The sequence below is a fragment of the Buceros rhinoceros genome, unplaced genomic scaffold (assembly GCF_000710305.1).
Source record: "Buceros rhinoceros silvestris isolate BGI_N320 unplaced genomic scaffold, ASM71030v1 scaffold1259, whole genome shotgun sequence".
Classification (NCBI taxonomy): Eukaryota; Metazoa; Chordata; class Aves; order Bucerotiformes; family Bucerotidae; genus Buceros; species Buceros rhinoceros.
The window spans coordinates 2,221-21,271 of record NW_010433037.1 but is presented as its reverse complement, the minus strand read 5'-3'; the positions used below and the strand labels follow the sequence as shown (position 1 = coordinate 21,271).

Here is a 19,051-nt window from a genome sequence, read left to right as displayed (position 1 = left end):
TCTGCTGCTGCTCCTAGTGCTTCCAAGAAGCAAGTAAAAATAGCACTCCATCATTTTGTAAATAATAGCTATCTCCTCACAGGCCCAGGGAGTCACGAATGCTTAAAAGGGAGATTGCAGGGAGGAGGGGGACATCTGCCCTGAGCCAGGGCCAGGAAGACAGGACATGGAAGCTCAGAGTGGGGGACAGGGGAGGGCAGATCAAATGGAAACCCAAAAGCACCTCAGCAGCAGCTGCTGCTGCTTTACACCTTCTGCACACACAAGGGAAACAACTGACCCTGCTGGTGTGGGGCTCGAAGCAGCAGGATCTGGCCCTCCACGCAGTGCTAATAATGATGTTTATCGCCTGCACAGGCAGCTAGATCTGGTGTAGCAAATTCTTGGAGAAGGAGAGGGGTAGCTTTTAAAGAGCAGGCAGGTGTAGGGAGTGCCATGGTAACACAGTGGGAAGGGATGTTACAGCTTTTGTTTTACATTTGCATTGCAGATCTGCCCAGCTGTGGGGGATTTCTGCAGGCAGGGGCAAGGCAGCATTGTCTGTCAGGAAGGGACTGGGCTTCATAACCTGTGGGACAAGGGGCAGCTCTGATTGACCTGCAGCACCTTGTTCCTGCTCTCACGCTTGCTCCAGATGGTTTTAGAAATACAGCTGTGCTGAAGCTTGGGAATAAGCCAAGCCTGTAAATGAGAAAAGCCCCCAGACAAGGCAATCAGCCTCAGACAAATGGCTTGGGAACATGGCATGTCACTCAGATCTCTAAATTCTGCCCACGTTCAAACGTTGAAAGTGAAAATCTCTTGCTCTTCTAGTTTCATGACTGTTTCAGGGTCTTTTCTTTCTTTCTCAGTCCCCAGGTGTAGCAGCTTGGGGCGAGGTGACACTCCACAGCACGGCTGGAGGGTGCTTATGCAGCTAGCCAAGAGCGATAGTGAGTCCTCCCTCCGCTAGGTAGTTGTGCACCAGCCCAGCCGGAACTAGGCTCTGGTCCTTGCTCTGCTCCAGCTTCCTTCCTGAACCAAGTCTCTACTTTTTTCTTTCCCCAGCTATAAAACATGACTGAAAGCATCCACCTGCCACCCCAGCAGGCTTGAAGGTTCAACTCACTTATGCACGTAAAAAAACTTAGAGTCACAGGGAAGGATGGCGCTAGAAAAGGAAGAACATCATTTATGTTCTGCAGCAGGTCTAGGGAAAATGCCTAACCCTCTACAGCACAGTCCTGAATCATTAAAACTTTGAGAATGGGGCACAACAGCCAAGCTGCAGTGTGAGTGTGTCTGTGGGTTGAGAAGGAGGCAAGGAATTCCCTGCCATGTCTCTGAGTAGAGGCAGGAGATGCTCCTCTCAGCTTTCTCGTGCTGCAAAAGTAGGTAGAGTTTTTTCTTGTTCAGGGTGGGTAGGTGTGAGGGTAAGGAGCGGGTGGGCTGGCTGCATGGCTCCTGATTTCTGTGGAAGAAGTCTCACTGCCACAAAGCCAGTGTGCTCAGGCAGAGCTGCAAGCAGTGTGGAAGCTCTCAGGCTGTAGGATCACAAAGGAAGTGAATCTCTGAGGCTCTCAGCTTGCTCTGTTCTGCTGGTGTTTTACTTATCTCTGGATTTCCCAGCTCTGCTGAAATCCCTGCTTATTTAGCAGTGATTTAATTTCAGAAATCCCTCCGGATCACAGCCAAATCCTGCCCTTAGGAGCACATATTAACAGGGAAGGTTCAGTCTGGCTTTTGCCATGAAGGGTGCAGGGAGACCGTTTTTCTAAGTGCTGGTGGACATCAATAAGCTCCAGCCTCCCAGTTGGTCTCTGCCCTGCACACTACCTTGCAGATGCAAAGAGATCCCACTGAGTTCGGTAGGTTTGCATGGTCTGGCCTGAGGGCTGTGTCTGCAGTCTAGAAATGGAAGATCATCTTCAGATCTGGGTTGTAATTAATTACTAAAATTAATACATTATTAATATGAATAACTTAGTGAAATTTATTAATTAATGATATTTATCTTTGATTACATTTGCTGGTAGATTGAAGGGGTGGAAAGGGGTCTCTGGAGCTCTGCGAAAGAGGTTATAACATAATAGAGACATAAAGGTTCATGTAAACATAGCAGGATCATGTTAAAAAGTGTCCAAAACCAGTTCTGCTTTTTTACCTTCTCATGGCTTCCTGAATCCCATCCTTTGGGCTTTGACCCCAAGGATCACATTTTAAAGCATGGGTCCTTTCATGTTCCCCTGTCCCTGTGCCCTCTCAGGTGCAGTGGACAATTCATTCTGCACCTCATAAGGACTGGCATCACTGGCCGTGGATGACCACGGATCCTGACCTGATAACCGTGACTGTAAATTATTGTCTTGGGCAAACCGAACGCCGAGAAGGGAGGAGGGGAGGGGAAAAGAGTTTGTGTTTTCTCTAAAACATAATTAGGTTTCTCTTGCTGCATGTGTTAGTGGAAAGAGCCTCGCTTCACTAAATGTTCTCTGCTGTGTATCTCATTTGGGCACTTGTTTGGAGGAAGACAAAGAGAATACCCTGAGTGTTTGTAACTCATCCTGTTCAGGATGATGTCTTGTTGGCTTCTGGGTGTTTCACAAAGTGTACTGCATACATATTTCTCTTTAACCTTCTTTTTATTGCATCGAGACAAGATCAAGGGTTACTTATATAGCAAACTAATATCAGCCACAGGCTGCATCAGGAGCTTTCCATCCATAATAACTAAAGACGTGTATACATATATTTTAGCCATTAAGGAGAAAACCCTGCCAGAATGCATTAGCTTATTTTTGGATACAAAACTTTGAAGCACAAAACTAAGCTTCGTAGCACTACAAAATAACTGTCAGGGGACAGAAGGATTTCCATAACTGAATTGAGCAATGGGCCATGGAGGCTACTTGCAAAGCTGCTGCAGTGGCCCAGATGGGGTACTATACATAAAACATGAACTCTTCTTTGGGGCTCTAAATTGGTTCTTTCATTGGGAAAGCAGCTCTGAGTCAGCTAATGCCGTACAAAAGGAGCACAATGGCATGATCTATCCCTAAAGTGCTGAAGATTTATGGTAACGTAGTGCTGAACTCGGGGCACCTCATCCATCATTTTTTCCAGTACAACCCAAAGGGCAGAGCGTAGGATCGTGAATTTGCTTTGATTTCCCTGCAAAATGGGACAGCAGGAGAGATTTCAATTAGAAACAACACATTGAAATCATAATGAAGTCAAGAGTGAGATCTGTGTGTGCTGTTTGGCACACGTGCTGGTGGCTGTGTTCTGCAAAGCACTTCAGTTTATCTTTACCTTAAGACACGTGATTAAGCTTGTTCTTGGGTTTTAGTGCTGGGGGCAGGAATGGGGACTCTGTGGTTTTGCTTGGGCAGTGAGGCTGCTGTTGCACATCCATCAGGGTGGCACAGCCTGGGGTGCAGGGGAGCGTGAGATGCAGGCGAACAGCAGCCTTACAAGAGCAGCTGCTCGCCAGGAGCGAGGCGCTTGGGAGAACAGCAACTACAATGGCAGTAAAAGGCAATCAGAATATTGATTCTTTTTACATACAGAAAAGCCTGAAGCTGTAACAAACCCAGGGTTTCCTAAAACTGGTGGAACATTGCTAGGCTGTTTATCAAGCTGGGAGACATAAAGGGATTTCGGATTATAAGGAGTTTCAAAGCATCAGAGCTTACCTCTGTATTGAAAATGTGTGGATCTGTAAATACATTTTGTAAATATACATTGTCTGGCTGTGCAGGACATACTCATCCTCGGCGTACATGCAGAAAGCAGCAAAGCTAGATCAGGGATGAGTTTGCTTAATTACGAGTGAGTGATAAAATCGGCCATTATTCAGGACACAGCAGAGGGCACAGTGCCAGTTTGCTGAGGGTTTGCCAGGGAGGTGCCTGGCAGGAAAAACCACCACATAACAAGAACCCAAACCCTTCATTGTACAAGGAAATTCAGTTCTCTAATTATTTTTTCCCCTTTTTTTTTATCCCAGACAGCGTAACTGAAGTCAAGACAGACATTTATGTGACAAGTTTCGGCCCTGTCTCGGACACAGATATGGTAGGTGCCACTGACCGGTTGCCTCATGGGGAGGGATGGCTTCTCCTGCAGCTGCACTGGATGTGTCCCACCCTCATCCCTGGAAAATCTGGCCAAAAGCAGGATTTTCCTAAATGACAAGAACACAAGCAAGCATCCCAGCTGCCTGCCTGGGCACAAGAGAGCCTCATCATCTTTTTGCAGGCCAGGGGGAACTCAGTGTGGGTGGCAAACAGGGATCGCTTCTCAGATGTGTTTGGGATTTTAGAAACCAAATGGTAATACAACCTTGGAGGCTTGATGCCTTTGCACTGCTCAAGCAGAGTGCAGGCTTTAGAGTCTTTTTATTTCCTGCAAGTGCAATCTAATGAAATGGGACCAAGACCTGTATGCTTCACCCATTACATGCCTTGGCAAACACCTTCACTGTAGCAGCTTTCCTTGACCTGACTCTGAGTGGAAGGAGGGTGCTCCCTGGGAAAAGGGGAGCATGCCAGAATCTGGCCTGTTTTGGTGACAGTACCAGAACACAACAGTTCACCATCAAACTGTCCTTAGTGCTTCAACAAGAAGGGAGGCGAAAGAGACAAAGAAAAAGAGCAAACTGATTGCAATATTTTGACATGTTCAGGGAAAATTATTAATGAAAAGGCCTGAGGTCTGAATTTAGGCTTGTATTCCCAAAACAGTTTGTCTTCTAATTAAAATAGGACTGTGGAGCATAATTAATAGTGAGCTTTCTCAACAGCATTTCTTGCAGCTCATATTCCACATGCACCCAGGCGCACAGAGGAGAGTTGGCTGTCGGTGCTTGCTCAACATTTCAAGAGTGCCACGTGAGGACAGTCATGCATTCAGCACTGAGACCCTCCTGTGCACCCAGTCCCAGAAATGACCTGATGCTGGCATAACCCAGGCCAGTGGTGGGCAGTCCTGGCCTTGGAGGGAACCCAGTTTGGGATAGGGAGATAGCATCGCTCTCACCAGCTGGGTCAGGCAGGAGCAATGTCTAGCTCTTACAGCCCCTCCGGAGCTGAAAGGGTTTAATTTTCTGTGCTGACATGTCCATAAACATCTCTTCAGCTGCCCCACCGACAGTCTTGTGCTAGCAAACAGAGGAGTTAGGGGAGAATAAAATCTCTGTGTTTCATTGAGGTGCTATCCCCATCACCTAAACCCATGTTGCTTTGGAAAGACCACTCCCTCCAGCATTAGCAATTAACTTGATGTCAACATAGCCAGGAGTATTAATCTCATCTGACTTCTCTCTCTATCTTTCTTGCTTTCCAACCACAGCAGATACCCATAATATATTCAGCAATCTTAGCCCTTGGGGAGTATCTGATAATTACTTCTAAGGTGGAGCATATTTGATTAAGGAAGTGTGTATAATGAACTGTGAAGAAGAAATATGAGGTATTGAAAAAAGGAAGGTATTCTCTGCAATGTGATTTGACAAAATGAATTTAAAATTAGGAAGACAGTTGAATAATAAATTATTTCCCCTTCGCGTGCTTTAGTTCCATGTATTTTACAAATGCATAGCGAATAGCATTTTAGCATGCCATTCTGGTGCTAAAAGCACTCAGAAACGTGAGAGAGAAACCCTATCTCCTCGGGAAGTGTGGGGAGCGCCTGCTCTTCTGTGGTGGTTCCTTTCATCTCAGGAGTGGGGAAGTCCCTCCTTCCCCACTCACATCTGCCTGGTGATCTCGCTTCTGTCCCTCCCACAGCCATTACTCATTGCGTTGGAAAGCTGCTCCTGCACATCTTGATGCAGACAGAGACTGTAATTATGATGATGGAGGAGAGGCAGGTAAAGCTGCTGTGGAGAGCGGAGGAGAGCAGCTGGTTACAAAGCGTGGAGGAGGATGTGTCCAAGGGACTTGTAATCTCTCTTTCAGTTTGGTTTAGAAAGTAGAGCCTAATAGGACCTGACATACACCTGAACCTTCGATAGTGAGCTCTTGCCACTTTGCCTCAGTCCTCAGCAAAAAAAAAAGGTTCAAAGGATTTTTATGCTTTGGTAGATGGACTCTGGAGACAGACTCAGTCTTGATGTTTTCGGTCACATATAAGGTGGAGAAGAGCATAATGTAGAACTAAGTGTGCTGGTTGGAAGGGGTGACACGGGAAGATGCTGTCATGGAAAGAATTATAGAAAACAGGGGAACACATGATTTCTCTTTTCTTAGGGAATGATTCCTTAGCATAAAAGAAGAAAAACAGGACCTGGGAAGTTGTTGTAAAAGCTTTGCTTCTTTGTTTTTCTAAATAGGAGGAGGGAGTTTTGAATAAGATAGCTCTTCTGATACGGACTTTTCCCAAACCTACCTCCTGGGACTGCAGGCAGGCTCATTCCTTTGGTTTTATCCCTTTACTGAGCATAAAACCACAAAGTAAAGATCACTTCCATGAAGGGGTAGAATATCTTGTACAGTGGAACCTAGGATCTTCTCTTTCCTGCCTCCAGCCAGGCTCCAGGCACTTCACATTTGAGCAGGAGTGGCTCTGTGGCCAGTGAGCAGAGATGAATTTATTTACCAAAATGCTTTCATTCAGCTGCCATCTGCTGAAAAACCTGTACGAATTTCTGCGACCTATAGGAAACTGAAAGGCAGCAGCTTTTAAACGCTTCTGAGAAGAGCTGCAGGAAAGAAATCACTCACAATGATAAGTTTAGTTGGTCTTGCAGCCTCCAGTAACCCGTAAATAAAGACTATGAATCTGCAACGACAGGGGAAGAACAGCTGGAACCGACAGATTTTCTGAAGCCCCCGTCTCTCTGAAAGCCTCGTGAGCTAATGAGATCCTTCATTAGCAAGAGGAAGCGTGTGTTGTACAGGTCAGCAATGGCGCAGCTCATGCTGACAGGTTGAAGAGTTTCCCTCAGATGACATGAACCCTCAGAGGACTGGAGGTGGCTCAGGTCACAAGGAACAGCAGTCCTTTATACAAGGCACTAGGCAGATTGATTTAATTTTGCCTTGGGGTGTGTGTGGAGCCATAGCACCTTTGCTGCTAGCTTTCTGAGGCCGCATGCACCGAGTGAGGAGCTGGTCCTGCTTGCAGAGTTTCAAAGGGATGACTTCTAATTGCCCCAACTGGAATTTGGCCTAGGAAATGGGTTTCTACACTAGCAGAAAGAAGAAAAAAAGAAAAAAGAAAAGGGAAAAAAACCAAGAAAAAGGAAACAGAAGAAAAAGAAAGTCATAGGATCTTGTAATGCAGGTTTATGAGGTCCTTTTCTAGAGGTGGCCTGGGAACAAAGTAACATTAAGACAATGTCATGAACTTTCTTTCTTTTTTTTTTTTTTTTTATGAGCAGGGCTATAATTACCAGCATCATGGCCAAACTCCATCTTCAGGATCTTTATTTTAAATTCCTGTACAGCTGCATACAATTCTGCCCTGGCCTGAAACATCTGCATAAAGGTGGTGGTGCAGCAGGGCTACCCCAGGACTGGCTACTGGCCACTGTAAGCTGTATTGCAGCTTGTCTGCAGTGGTCAGAAACACTGAAACACAAATTTTGGTGTCATACGTAAGTAATTGTACAAAATGTGATAAATATCTTGTGTCCTCCATAGATTTCTCTACTGCCATTAATCCCTTCTTCTTGTTGCCCCATGCTTTGTGTCAAACAAGGCATGCCAAAACAGTGTGCTCAATAACTGAAGATATTTACCATCTCTTCAGCAGCTTGTTTGCAATGAATTGCTGCGTAAAACACAAGTTATTTTTCTCTCCTTTCTCCACAAAGGAATACACTATTGATGTCTTTTTCCGGCAATCCTGGAGAGATGAAAGGCTGAAGTTTGATGGTCCCATGAAAATACTTCCCTTGAACAATCTGCTAGCCAGTAAGATCTGGACTCCTGATACCTTCTTTCACAACGGGAAGAAATCTGTTGCCCATAACATGACAACACCCAACAAGCTGCTGCGCCTGGTGGACAATGGCACCCTCCTGTACACCATGAGGTAAGTTTGTGTCTCCTGGGCCGAGGTCTTCCAGGTGCCTATACACATGCAGGCAAGCACAGGACCTCAGGGGTTTGTTTAGGCTTCCACCGACACTCTTAGTGCACTTGAGTCTTACCTTGCTGTTTTCCCTGCTGTCCTTGGTTCCTGCCTATGTAGCATCACTGATCCTCCACTTAAGGACATTTTTAGAGATAGCTTTTTTCTCATCATGTTGATTTTTTTCTTTTCTGTGATGAGATAGAAGCTTTGGGATCTATAGTTTCTGGAGCTGATGCACTACCCAACTTATTTTTGTTCCTGACCTCTGATGGAACATGAAGTCAGATTTCCAGTATTGGTAGGGGAACATTAGGATGGGAGAATTTGTTATTCTCCAGCAGCTTGAGAACAAGTCTAAATTTGTTCAGCATGTTACACCAGAGCCGTTTGAAACATCTAATAAGCCCAAGCTTTCTTGTGAGAACAATGGGGGATTTTTTCGTACTTCATGGAATCAAAAATCCAAATCTGTGTGTTCAGTGCATATGATCATCTTATTAAAAACTGTGCTTTGGAGGTGTCAGGTTTAGAGAGGCCATTGTAAGTTCTCGGTTTAACCCAGCCCACGGTGTCACCAGCTGAGCTCTCAGTGGGAGCCTCAGACATGAGGTAGCTGTGCAGCATGAGATCCCAGGCAGTGATACAGTCTGTGTAACCCCGCTGCGAGCTCCAGCAACTGGGGCCTTCCTTCTAAAACTCGAGTCATTGCTGGGGAACCATGCTTGGGCAGTCGCCGTCTCTGGATTTCTCAAGAACAGCACCAGCACATACATTTATCACTAAGCTGCAACAGGTGGAGAGCATGAAGAGAAATTAACTTTGGGTTAATTGTACTTTGGTTCTGGAATTATTCAGATATTCCTGTATGCTTGTAAGCCATTCACCCATGTAAATAATGTTTGCCACCTGGGGGCTGATGTACTGATTTGCGTTTCAAGGTAAATGGGCTTATAAATGAAACAACAAGCTACTCATAGATGCACAAGAAAGGTACTGAGTCAGTCTGGGAAAGTTGTCTTTGTTTTCAAAAATTACATTCTCTGCCTCCATCTTCAAGCCAACCCTAACTAATGACAGGCTTCACTGCCGATTCTGTGTGCTGAGATACTGCACTTTTGCCTCTTTTTTTTTTTTTTTTTTGGACCAGAGAGAATTTTGTATGCTTGTAAGCCATTCACCCATGTAAATAATGTTTGCCACCTGGGGGCTGATGTACTGATTTGCGTTTCAAGGTAAATGGGCTTATAAATGAAACAACAAGCTACTCATAGATGCACAAGAAAGGTACTGAGTCAGTCTGGGAAAGTTGTCTTTGTTTTCAAAAATTACATTCTCTGCCTCCATCTTCAAGCCAACCCTAACTAATGACAGGCTTCACTGCCGATTCTGTGTGCTGAGATACTGCACTTTTGCCTCTTTTTTTTTTTTTTGAGGACCAGAGAGAATTTAATCTCCTCATAGTTAAGCTGTATGTGAATCTATATAGTGTCAGCAGGTTTTACAACCAACATTGATAAACAATGCTCTGCTTTTGTGCAGCAGTTCTCAAGTATGAGCTAATCCTGCCAGTGCCTTGGGGGTTTAGTTCTCTACACACCAGTGATCTCACGTTACTGAGGCAGATGGGGTAAATGAAGGGAGAAGCCTAACAACTTAAGGGCTCAGTTCTGCTCCCAGCTCTCTGACCTGCATGTGGATGACTGACACTCACCCCGTTTATATCATTGTCTGACTGTAAAGTATCACAGGAGCTACTGGCATAAGATGGCAAAAAAGGACTCAATTTCAGGGCTTTCCTATCATTTCACTTCTTTATTCAGCAAGCAGCCATTAGCTTCAGCAAGTTTGTACGACTTGAGAAAGCATTGGATTAACTTTTCCGTTTAGAGCTGGGCAGGTGCCAGGATAGCAGCATCACAAGGTTCTTAGGAATGAGCTTCCTGAAGAAAATGGCGTCATGGGATTTTTAAAATAAATTCAACACATCCTTCAGTATAACTGTCTCCCAAAGAAAGAGGGGATGAAGGAGAGTCTGGGTCTCCTTTTGTATGTGCTCTTGCCTCCCTTAAATGTACCTCTAAGACTTTGTAAGAGGTGAAGAGCCCACTCAGAGATACCCAGAGGCTGAGGTTTGGATATGAGGCCTTTTTTCATGTGATATGTTGCACAGTACCAAGAGCTGTAGTGCATGGAGATCTTTTCCTTACCCAGCGCAGACTGCCGCTGTACAGACGTGTGTGAAGCTATCCTGGTGGGACTGTGGGCAGTATTGGACCAGCCTGATGCTGGAGATGTGGTTAGAGCTGGCCAGATGGCCGTCTGGAAAGCACTGCCCACTGCCCAGGACACTGGGGCAAAGCGGGGCTCCTCTGGGTTTGCAATTCAAAGTGAGATGTCTGTCCTCCTTCATCTGATGATTGCCCTTCTCCCTGCTGCTGAAGAAATGCCTGCTCGAGGAGTGGGTACCTCGGTCCCTCGACCCTTGACAGGGTCACACAGGGTCTCTGTCCTCCTGCGGAGTGAGTTCAAACCTCCACCAGATTTCCCCTGGACTGGCAGGACTACCCAGGTGCTCCTTTGCCGGCTCAGTCTGGACTGGTACACTGCCATGCAGTTTCCCTTCTGAGACATATCCCATTCCTTTACCTTGTACCAGCCAATATCCTTGAGGGATCAGTTCTGCTGATGTGCAATTAGAGGCATGTCTCTTGCTATTTATCCTGCTGTGAAAGCCAACTTCTCTTAGTCAAGGCTTACATTTATAGATGAAGTTGCTCTGGTGGAACAGCAACTCTGACACATTCATCCAGCAAAATTACACCTGTGTGACAATATTTATAGCTCCTGGAGAGAGCCTCTTTATCACTGGCCTGAGCTTCAAGGAGTCGCACACCAGCAGTAGCTGAGCATCCAGAGATTTCCTTTATGCACAGCACAGCCTCCTCACGGATTGGTGCAACATCACAGTGCAAACATCTGATCACTGACTCAGGCCTTGGCACTCGGGTGACAAGGTGGCCTTTGCGACCACAGCATAAAATTGCATTTCTCTGTTCCCCTCCTTCTGGCTGCTGGGGAAGGAATAGGACTACTGATCCCTTTGCCTATTTTCTGCTACTCCAGCTGCCTTAGAGGGCATGGGGAACACCATTTTATTATGTAGCTCTGTCTCTGCAGTCTTGTTTGTGGAGCTCTTACAAGATCCAAGTAGTTCACAAAAGCCCAGCTAGGACCTCAAATCTCTAATGTCAGACCTGAGTACAACAAACTGGGAATTGTGCATGGATTTACATAAGGTACGGATAAAAATTGAGCTGCTGCAGCAATCTCTAGATGTACTCTATGGCTGAAATTGTGTGGGACATAGATAATGTTCTGGTTGTTCCTGGCCTTGAAACGTATGAAAATAGTGAAGGCTTAATGCTGTGCTGATTGGATTCAACTTTGTGAATCCAGGCTTTAAAGAGGTCTTTTGCTCTTCACAGGAACTGTCAGAGTGGCATGTTGAGGCTTTGTGGTTAACTGTCAGAGTGGTTCCCAGACAATATGTGTTCAAGCTATGCACGTAAAAGGTGTTTTCTTTGCCAAGTTGACGCATTCAGCTGCATGCTCAAAGACTTTGCCTCAAGAACCTGTATTGCTTAAGACAATGTGAAGTCCTTAGCGGCAGCGCACGAGCACTTGGGAAGAAGAGCCAGGCGGAGGCAGAACAGGAGGGAAAGCCGAGTAAAAAGGCACCCAGGACATGTGAGGTCCTATGGAGGCTGTTGAACCCCAGATAACAAGTCCTGTGCCTATTATGGCTTGCTCAGGAGTTCGAGCTTCCCAGGTGTCTTTTTGAAAGCACAGAGTTTTGCAGTGTCTCTCCCAGCAAAGGCTTTGGGTTGTCTTGGGTGGCTTGTGAGAGCTGTAGGCTGGAGCATGCAGAACCCTTCCACATGATGGAGGTACGACCGTCACTCTCCTTTCTGCAAAAGCAGCAGCTGGAATGTCTCCTCACCAGCTCCTCCAGGTCACACAGACCAGCAGTTATTTGGCTGCATCCCACATCAGGGCTGATCCTGAACAACAGCATAAACAGGCCCAAGCAGACCAAAGCTAGATTGAACAGACAAGATGAGATTTGCACAACCTACTTTCCCCTGCCTTACAGGTTCCAGAATGGTTCCAAAGCAGAACTCCTCTGTTTTCAAGGCTTGGTTTTGTGCAGGCAGGCTTTTGTAAGGAAGCTGTCCCGGGAGGGAGAAATCTTCAGAGATCACCTTATCTTGCTGCATTTCCTCCATCATGGGCTGAAATCTCCAGGGGCTGGGGGAGGATGAAAAGTGAATTCAGTCCTTTCAGATCCAGCACAAGGATCCTAGAAGCAATTTGGCTTTCAAGCTCAAACCCCAGCAATTAAACCTAACCTAGATTCTGACACAGCCTAAAATGTAAACACTATTTGTCCTGACTGTGTTTATTAATGAATCTCCTAGAGAAGAAATCAGGACAAAACTCAAGCAATATCCCTGGCATAAACAAAGTTGGCTCTGCTATGCAGGGTGCTGTCATGTTTTTGTACCACACATACACCAAGGGATTATTACATTTGCATCCTAAAAATTGGACTGAGACTCTCACTCATTCTGCAGCACGACTCAGGTAACGAGAGGGGCTCTAATGACACATCAAAGGCTTCGCTAAGCTCCTGGTAACCATGAGAACGAAGCTGAAGTGGTTGTTGTACAGTCAGCCCTGGGAGAGGTATGTTTAGCCTGATTCACGCTTCTTGCCATTGTGTTGAGCAGTTCAAAGGACTTCCCATGACTTTAAAGAGAAAAACACGGTTTCTTTCCTGGATGTTCCACTTCTGGTGCCATTGTGTCAGCAAAGCAAAGAGAGAATGCAAGGAGTTTGGGGTTTGAATTGAAGACAGTTCTGCATAAGTTACTGCTAGTGCCTGGGACTGATGAGCCAAAGGATACAACAGTTGGATTACGTGATTGCTGGCAGCTTTGCTGTTTTTCACATGCTGCTTAGGCTTTATATTGACATTTCAGGGCTCAAATGTCTGGACCTGAACATCAGAGCAGTGAAGCAAACCGCTGTGACTAGCAGGCCATAAGCTCCCTTGCACAGGGTAAGGGGTAAAGATGAGGATTTCTGCAACAGGTTCTTTTACCTAAATGCTGCGGAGGCAGTGGTAATTGTCTGGGAAGTGGGATACATTCCTCTTAGTCTGACATTTTGACGTTTCATTAGGCAAAGCATATGGTGCTGAGGAGTCCTTGGCCAGCAACAGGAGGTGGTGGGGAAGGCCAGCAGCGGGGGGAGCATAAGGGGATTGTGGGCACTCTCCTGAGCGGTGACCGATTCCACAGCTCACCTAAGCACCACTGCTAATTAGTGCTCTGAAAGACGACTGTGTGAAAAAGAGGCTGCAGGAAGGGGGGTGAAAGATGTCCGAGGGATGTCGGGGGCAGAGGGGTGAGCAGGAGTGAGCAGCAGTACATGCACTCTGGAGAGCATCTCAGGGAGCCAGCACACCCCGGCACGTGCAGGGGCAAAGCAAAGAGGTTTCAGGCGAGGGAGAACACCCGCGAGGGGGAACACCCGCGAGGGGGAATGCCTGTATTGCTTCCCTTTCGGCAGGAAAGCTGATTCCCTTCGTCTGTTACCTGTGAACATGCTGACTTCTGGCTGGCTGAAGTTGCTGAACCAGACTCATCTTGCTAGAATGATACGGCATTTTCTTTCTGATTAATTTCAGGGGACTTAAAAGCCACTTCAGGTGTAGGTGGAGAAGTGGCAGATTGCATTGCTTTTTCAGTGGCTTGCTAATAGATTTATTGTGGTATTATTTACTGGCTCAGCTAATAAGACACACCTGAGATTTAAAATGTGACTGTTGCATTCCCACACACCTGCAGAGTCATCCAGAATCCGCATAAAGTTGTCTCCTCACCTTGACAATACCTGCTCTTGTTGGCCACGGCCTGGAGAGGGCAGAAGGGTATAGCCAAGGTCAGCTTGTACCCAACTGATACCTGCTGTCATCCTGGCCCCCTCTGAGGGTCTTTCTGGCTTTGTAAGTGGTACTGAGCCACTAGACCTACAATCTGCAGTCCTTTGAGTTGTTAAGCCTTATTCATAGTGGCTGTTGATCACAGCCAAGACTTGCAAACAGTAAGGTGGATGAAAAAGGCCTTTCTGGTTTTTGGGGGGAGTTCAGGATACATCAGAAGAAAAACACTGATCAGAGGAGAGGTCCTTTGGAAAAACCAACTTGGGGAACACACAGCTAAGAGCTTTTTGAAATAATAAAGTAATTAGAGAAGCCAAAAAAGGAATAGGAGGGTAAAAAGGAAAAGTCTTGTGTGGCCTGCTGAGAGAGACAGGGGAAACGCATCAACACTTCCATTACACAAGTGACAGTGACAAATATTAGAGGCATAAAGTCCACTGCAGTTGGAAAGGATGCAGAAAGAATTGAATGGTAAGATCCGTGAGGACATGCTTGACAAGCTTGCCAACCATGAAACTCTCCAAGTGCATTTTGAGCTGGCAGAAGAAAGCATCATAAAAGAAACAAGAAGGAGCAAGGCTATTGAGTCCACACCTTGCTGCTAGGTTTTCATACCTGCTTCTTGAAATCCTAATCTTCATCCAGATTACAAAAGTGAGTCATCAGAGCAGATGAGCAATTTATTTGTGGTGGCCTTTGAGTGTCCAGAAGAAAATAATTCAAATTATGTGCTTGTAGGCTTGTCAAAATCACTGTCAGTCTTTCCATTTACTTCAATGAGTCTTGATTGAAGTCTTAAAGATTGTGACTTCTTGTCTCTCATGTAAAGCAGGTACATTCAGTCAGAGGTTAAGAAGAGATCAGCAAGTCAGAAAGAGTGATTTGTTTCCAAGGAAGTTACATTGGCTACACAGTGGTTCTTGGATTGGCTGAGAAAGCCAGCTGGGGCCAGAAATAATGCAAGCAGGACAGTCATCATCAACTCTTTGTCAGAGGAATGATTACTACGGGACATAGTGGTCACTATCCACGTACATGGATTCAGAAAGGATTGGCAGACTCGGAGTAGCAAAGGTCCTTGGTCTGTGGTACATGGATACAGTCTCTGAATTATGGAAGCCGTAAGTCACCAGCTGCTGGGAGGTGACAGTAAGGTGTAGTTTGCTCTGAATTCACCCAGGCTTTGTGCTTCTCTGTACATAGCCACTGGCCTCTACTGGATGTGGAGTAAGCCTGCATAGACCCTATAAACCTGATGTGATTAAGTTGGTCAGACTTTGGAGCATTGCATCAGCCATAGTTGGGCTGTGAGCCCATGGGACCCAACAGCAAACAGTGGCTCAACAGCCAGCCCCTCTGGGCTTCAATGCAAGTAGTCCCCATGGGGTGTATGGCAACCATGTTCTGCTGATGCTGAAAAGCTAAAAGCTGTTTATCAGAATGAGTGGCGTTCCTCAGGGGACTGTATTGGGACTGGTGCTGTTTTGTTGGCAACAGGGACAGCAGGACAGAGTGCATCTGCAGCAGGTTTGCTGATGGCATCAAGCTGTATGGTGCAGTCGACACACTGGTGGGAAGGGATGCTATCCAGAGGCCATCCGAGGGACCTTGACAGGCTTGAGAGGTGGGCCCATGTGACCCTAATGAAGTTCAATGAGGCCAAGTGCAAGGTTCTGCACACAGGTCAGGGCAATCCTAAGCACAAATGCAGACTGGGCAGTGAGTGGATTGAGAGCAGACCTGCAGGCAATGACTTGGGGGTGTTGGTTGGTGAGAAGCTCAACGTGACCTGGCAATGTGCATTTGCAGCCCAGAAGGCCAACTGTATCCTGGGCTTCATAAAGAGAAGTGTGGCCAGCAGGTTGAGGAAGGTGATTCTCCCCCTCTACTCTGATCTCAGGAGAACCCACCTGGAGTTCACTGTTCAGCTCTTGGACTCCCAACATAAGAAGGACATGGACCTGTTGGAATGGGTCCAGCAGAAGGCCACAAAAATGGTCAGAGGACTGGAGCTATGAGGACAGGCTGAGAGAGTTGGGATTGTTCAGCCTGGAGAAGAGAACGCTTTGAGGACATCTTATTGCGGCCTTCCAGTCCTTGAAGGAGGCTTATAAGAAAGATGGGGACAAACTTTTTGTCAGGGCCTATTGTGACAGGTCAGGGGGTGATGGTTTTAAACTGAAAGAGGGGGGTTCAGACTAGATACAAGGGAGAAACTTTTTACGACGAGGGTGGTGAAACACTGACACAGGTTGCCCAGAGAGATTGTGGTTTCCCCTTCCCTGGAATTGTTCAAGACCAGGTTGCACGGGGCTTTGAGCAACCTAGTCTAGTGGGAGGTGTCCCTGCCCATGGCTTGGGGTTTGGACCTTGATCATCTTTAAGTTCCCTTCCGACCCAAACTATTCTATGATTCAGTGATTGTGGAAGTTGCTTTTACAGGTTTTTTTTCCACCAGTGGGGTAGCTCCTGGGGCAGAGTTGGGCAGATGTACCTGGTGGAGACAGGGCAGTGGTACCTGACACTCAAACCAGCAGAAATTAATATGTGCTCTGTTGCATTAAGGAGCAGGGAGGTACCACTCAAACACTGTGGGGCTGTGTTCAGAAGCTCTGCAGGAAACTCACTGCTTCCTTTGCTACCTCATACAAGAATAGGCATAGAGTTCCCCATGGCATCCTCTGCTGTGTAGCACTGTGACCCCAGTGACCACTGCAAAGGGGTCGCATGGCTTACCTCCCAGACATTCCCAAAGGTTGGGTCATCAGGGATTTAAACCCCTGCCGTCGGTGCTGCAGGGTCTCTGGGTCACACAGGAGGGTTTTGGACACTAAGCCCTGCCCCATCAACGTTACAGCAGCTTCCAGCTCTGCTCCTCCACTTCTTGGTTTGATGCCTCTGCCTGTCTCTCACAGGGAGGCCAGCTTTCCTAGACCCTCTGAAAGTGGCAGATGAGGCTGGACATGGGTCTGAAATCGCAAGGTTCATTTCCTCACCTGGAAGAGCAAAGTTCACAGCTGGCAGAGAGTTTTCAATGCAGCCTGGGCTGCTCTCGCAGCTGACAGAGCAGCTGTGCAGGAGTTCGCTGCTGCTCTGTCCCTCGCCTGCGCTGCTGTCTGCCTGTCACAGCACCATCTGCTGCCGGCAACCACCATTGCTGCAGCCTCGGAGATCCCCTGCCTCTTCCAAGCCACGGTGATTCTGCTTCTTTTCCCCCGCAGGGGTTTTTAGAGTGATTTGTGAAGTGCTTGGTTTTGTCCACTAAAATTTTTATGCCAAGTTTAAAAACCCACTTCTTTTTTTTTTAGAATCATTAAACGTTTGTCCAGCTGAAGAAATAACCTTTATTTTTCTCTTTCTGTATTTTTTCCTTTGCTTTTAGCAAACAAAAACTGAACACTTCATTTTTTTTCAGAGTTTTGCATTTGACCAAGCCTCAATATTTTTCATGAAGAATAACTCCCCAGAATGTTTTTCCAGGTGAAGGAAAATATCACGATAGAATCTTTCCACTGTGCTTCTTGACCTGAGTTTTCCACAAGCTGCCTTCGGCCTTTGGTCTGTATGCTTGCCCTTTGTATCCATCTGTTGCTCCTGTCATGGTTTCTTTGTTATTTTGCCAAGCCACCAGAAGCGGGTCCTTTTTTCTATAAATGGTTCTTCCAGAGAAGATTGTATTAGACATCTCCTGGGAAGCTGTCCTGGCTTCCCCTTCTAGGCTGCAGGTTTTGCAATACCTCAGGAAGGAACACAAGCTTATAACTACCTTTTTAAGAGCCTTTTATAATGGATTATTTTATGTCTGGCCCCATGTTTTATGACTGGCCTTACACCACTTTTATGGTTGCGCCTCCCTCACGATACCGCTTTCCGATGAGGTATCCTGCTGGAATTTGGTGGATGCGTAAAGCACACAAGTTGTCCTGCACTCCCCAAACAGCCCCAGCACAAGCAGTTCTGCATCTGCCTGCAGCATCCTCTGCAGTGTCACCAATGAGGGAAGAGCTGGGGCAGGTGCAATGAGGTGCCCATGTGCACAGGGGTGTGTTGTACCCTGGTGCAACAACTGCAACTTCATGGCGCCGACTGACTTTGTTCAGCAAGCCCAGCAGCGCTGTGGCTTCCTGACTGAGCAATCTGCCAGCCCTCAGCTCCTTCCAGACTGCCGGGAAGAACAGGCCATTTCCCTGGAAGCCCTTTTCCTCTGCTTTCCAGCATGGTCCATGAAACGTCCCCTGGCCCCAGGCATTAATGAGCTCTTTGCACACACTAGCAAACACAAGTCCCGGGCTTTGGCAGATTTTCTGATTGCACTGAGTGGATACAGATGAGCTCAGCCAATAGGGTTGAGCTTATACAATGGAAAGGTTGCCAGCTCTGTGTGCTGCTGTTCTCTCCACAGCTGATGGCCTTCTACCTGGACACCCAGAGGTTAGTGACGACACTGAGCCTTTGTCACCTTTGATGGATGCAGGGCAAAGACACCATGGAAGATGGGCCAGGCGGGAGCCTCCACAGCCGTGTGTTTCTGATCACACCCTGTGTTTTGTCTTGTAGGCTAACGATTCATGCAGAGTGTCCCATGCACCTAGAGGACTTCCCAATGGATGTGCATGCTTGCCCGCTGAAATTTGGGAGCTGTAAGTACCCTGATCAGCCTTTGCAAGGAGGTGGGTACAGAGCTAAAGAACAGTCCTTTGTATAGCTAGTGTTTTCCAGTACTTTAGTAACAGAGTTATTAATTATTGGTAATGATTATGTGACCAAAAATTTGTTTCTGGTATCTCATACATGCGATTCCTGCCATAATCAAAAATGGGCATCAAGCAAATCTGTGGTCAGTTCAAGCTTACAGGATGGGTTAGGTTTTGCTGTCAAGTTTATTAGGGAAGTGGGAAGTGCAGCTTCCCATTGCCTTCACTGTCTTAAGCGGGCACTGCTGCCTCTTCAGTGCTGTCTCAGCAGGACCCGCATCGGTGGAAA

At 46.6% G+C, this 19,051-nt stretch overlaps 1 protein-coding gene across 1 annotated transcript in view; it reads left to right on the top strand.

Annotated features, from left to right (window-relative positions):
• Window positions 1-18,708, top strand: part of LOC104500325 (gamma-aminobutyric acid receptor subunit alpha-3-like) — a gene marked incomplete at its 3' end in the record, with an annotated part of 44,989 nt that extends 26,281 nt beyond the window's left edge. The window contains exons 3-5 of the mRNA XM_010143954.1: window positions 3,989-4,056; window positions 7,799-8,019; window positions 18,626-18,708. Of these exons, the coding sequence (XP_010142256.1) occupies window positions 3,989-4,056; window positions 7,799-8,019; window positions 18,626-18,708 (372 nt within the window). The remainder of the gene's footprint in view (window positions 1-3,988; window positions 4,057-7,798; window positions 8,020-18,625) is intronic.
• Window positions 18,709-19,051: the final 343 nt, after the last annotated feature.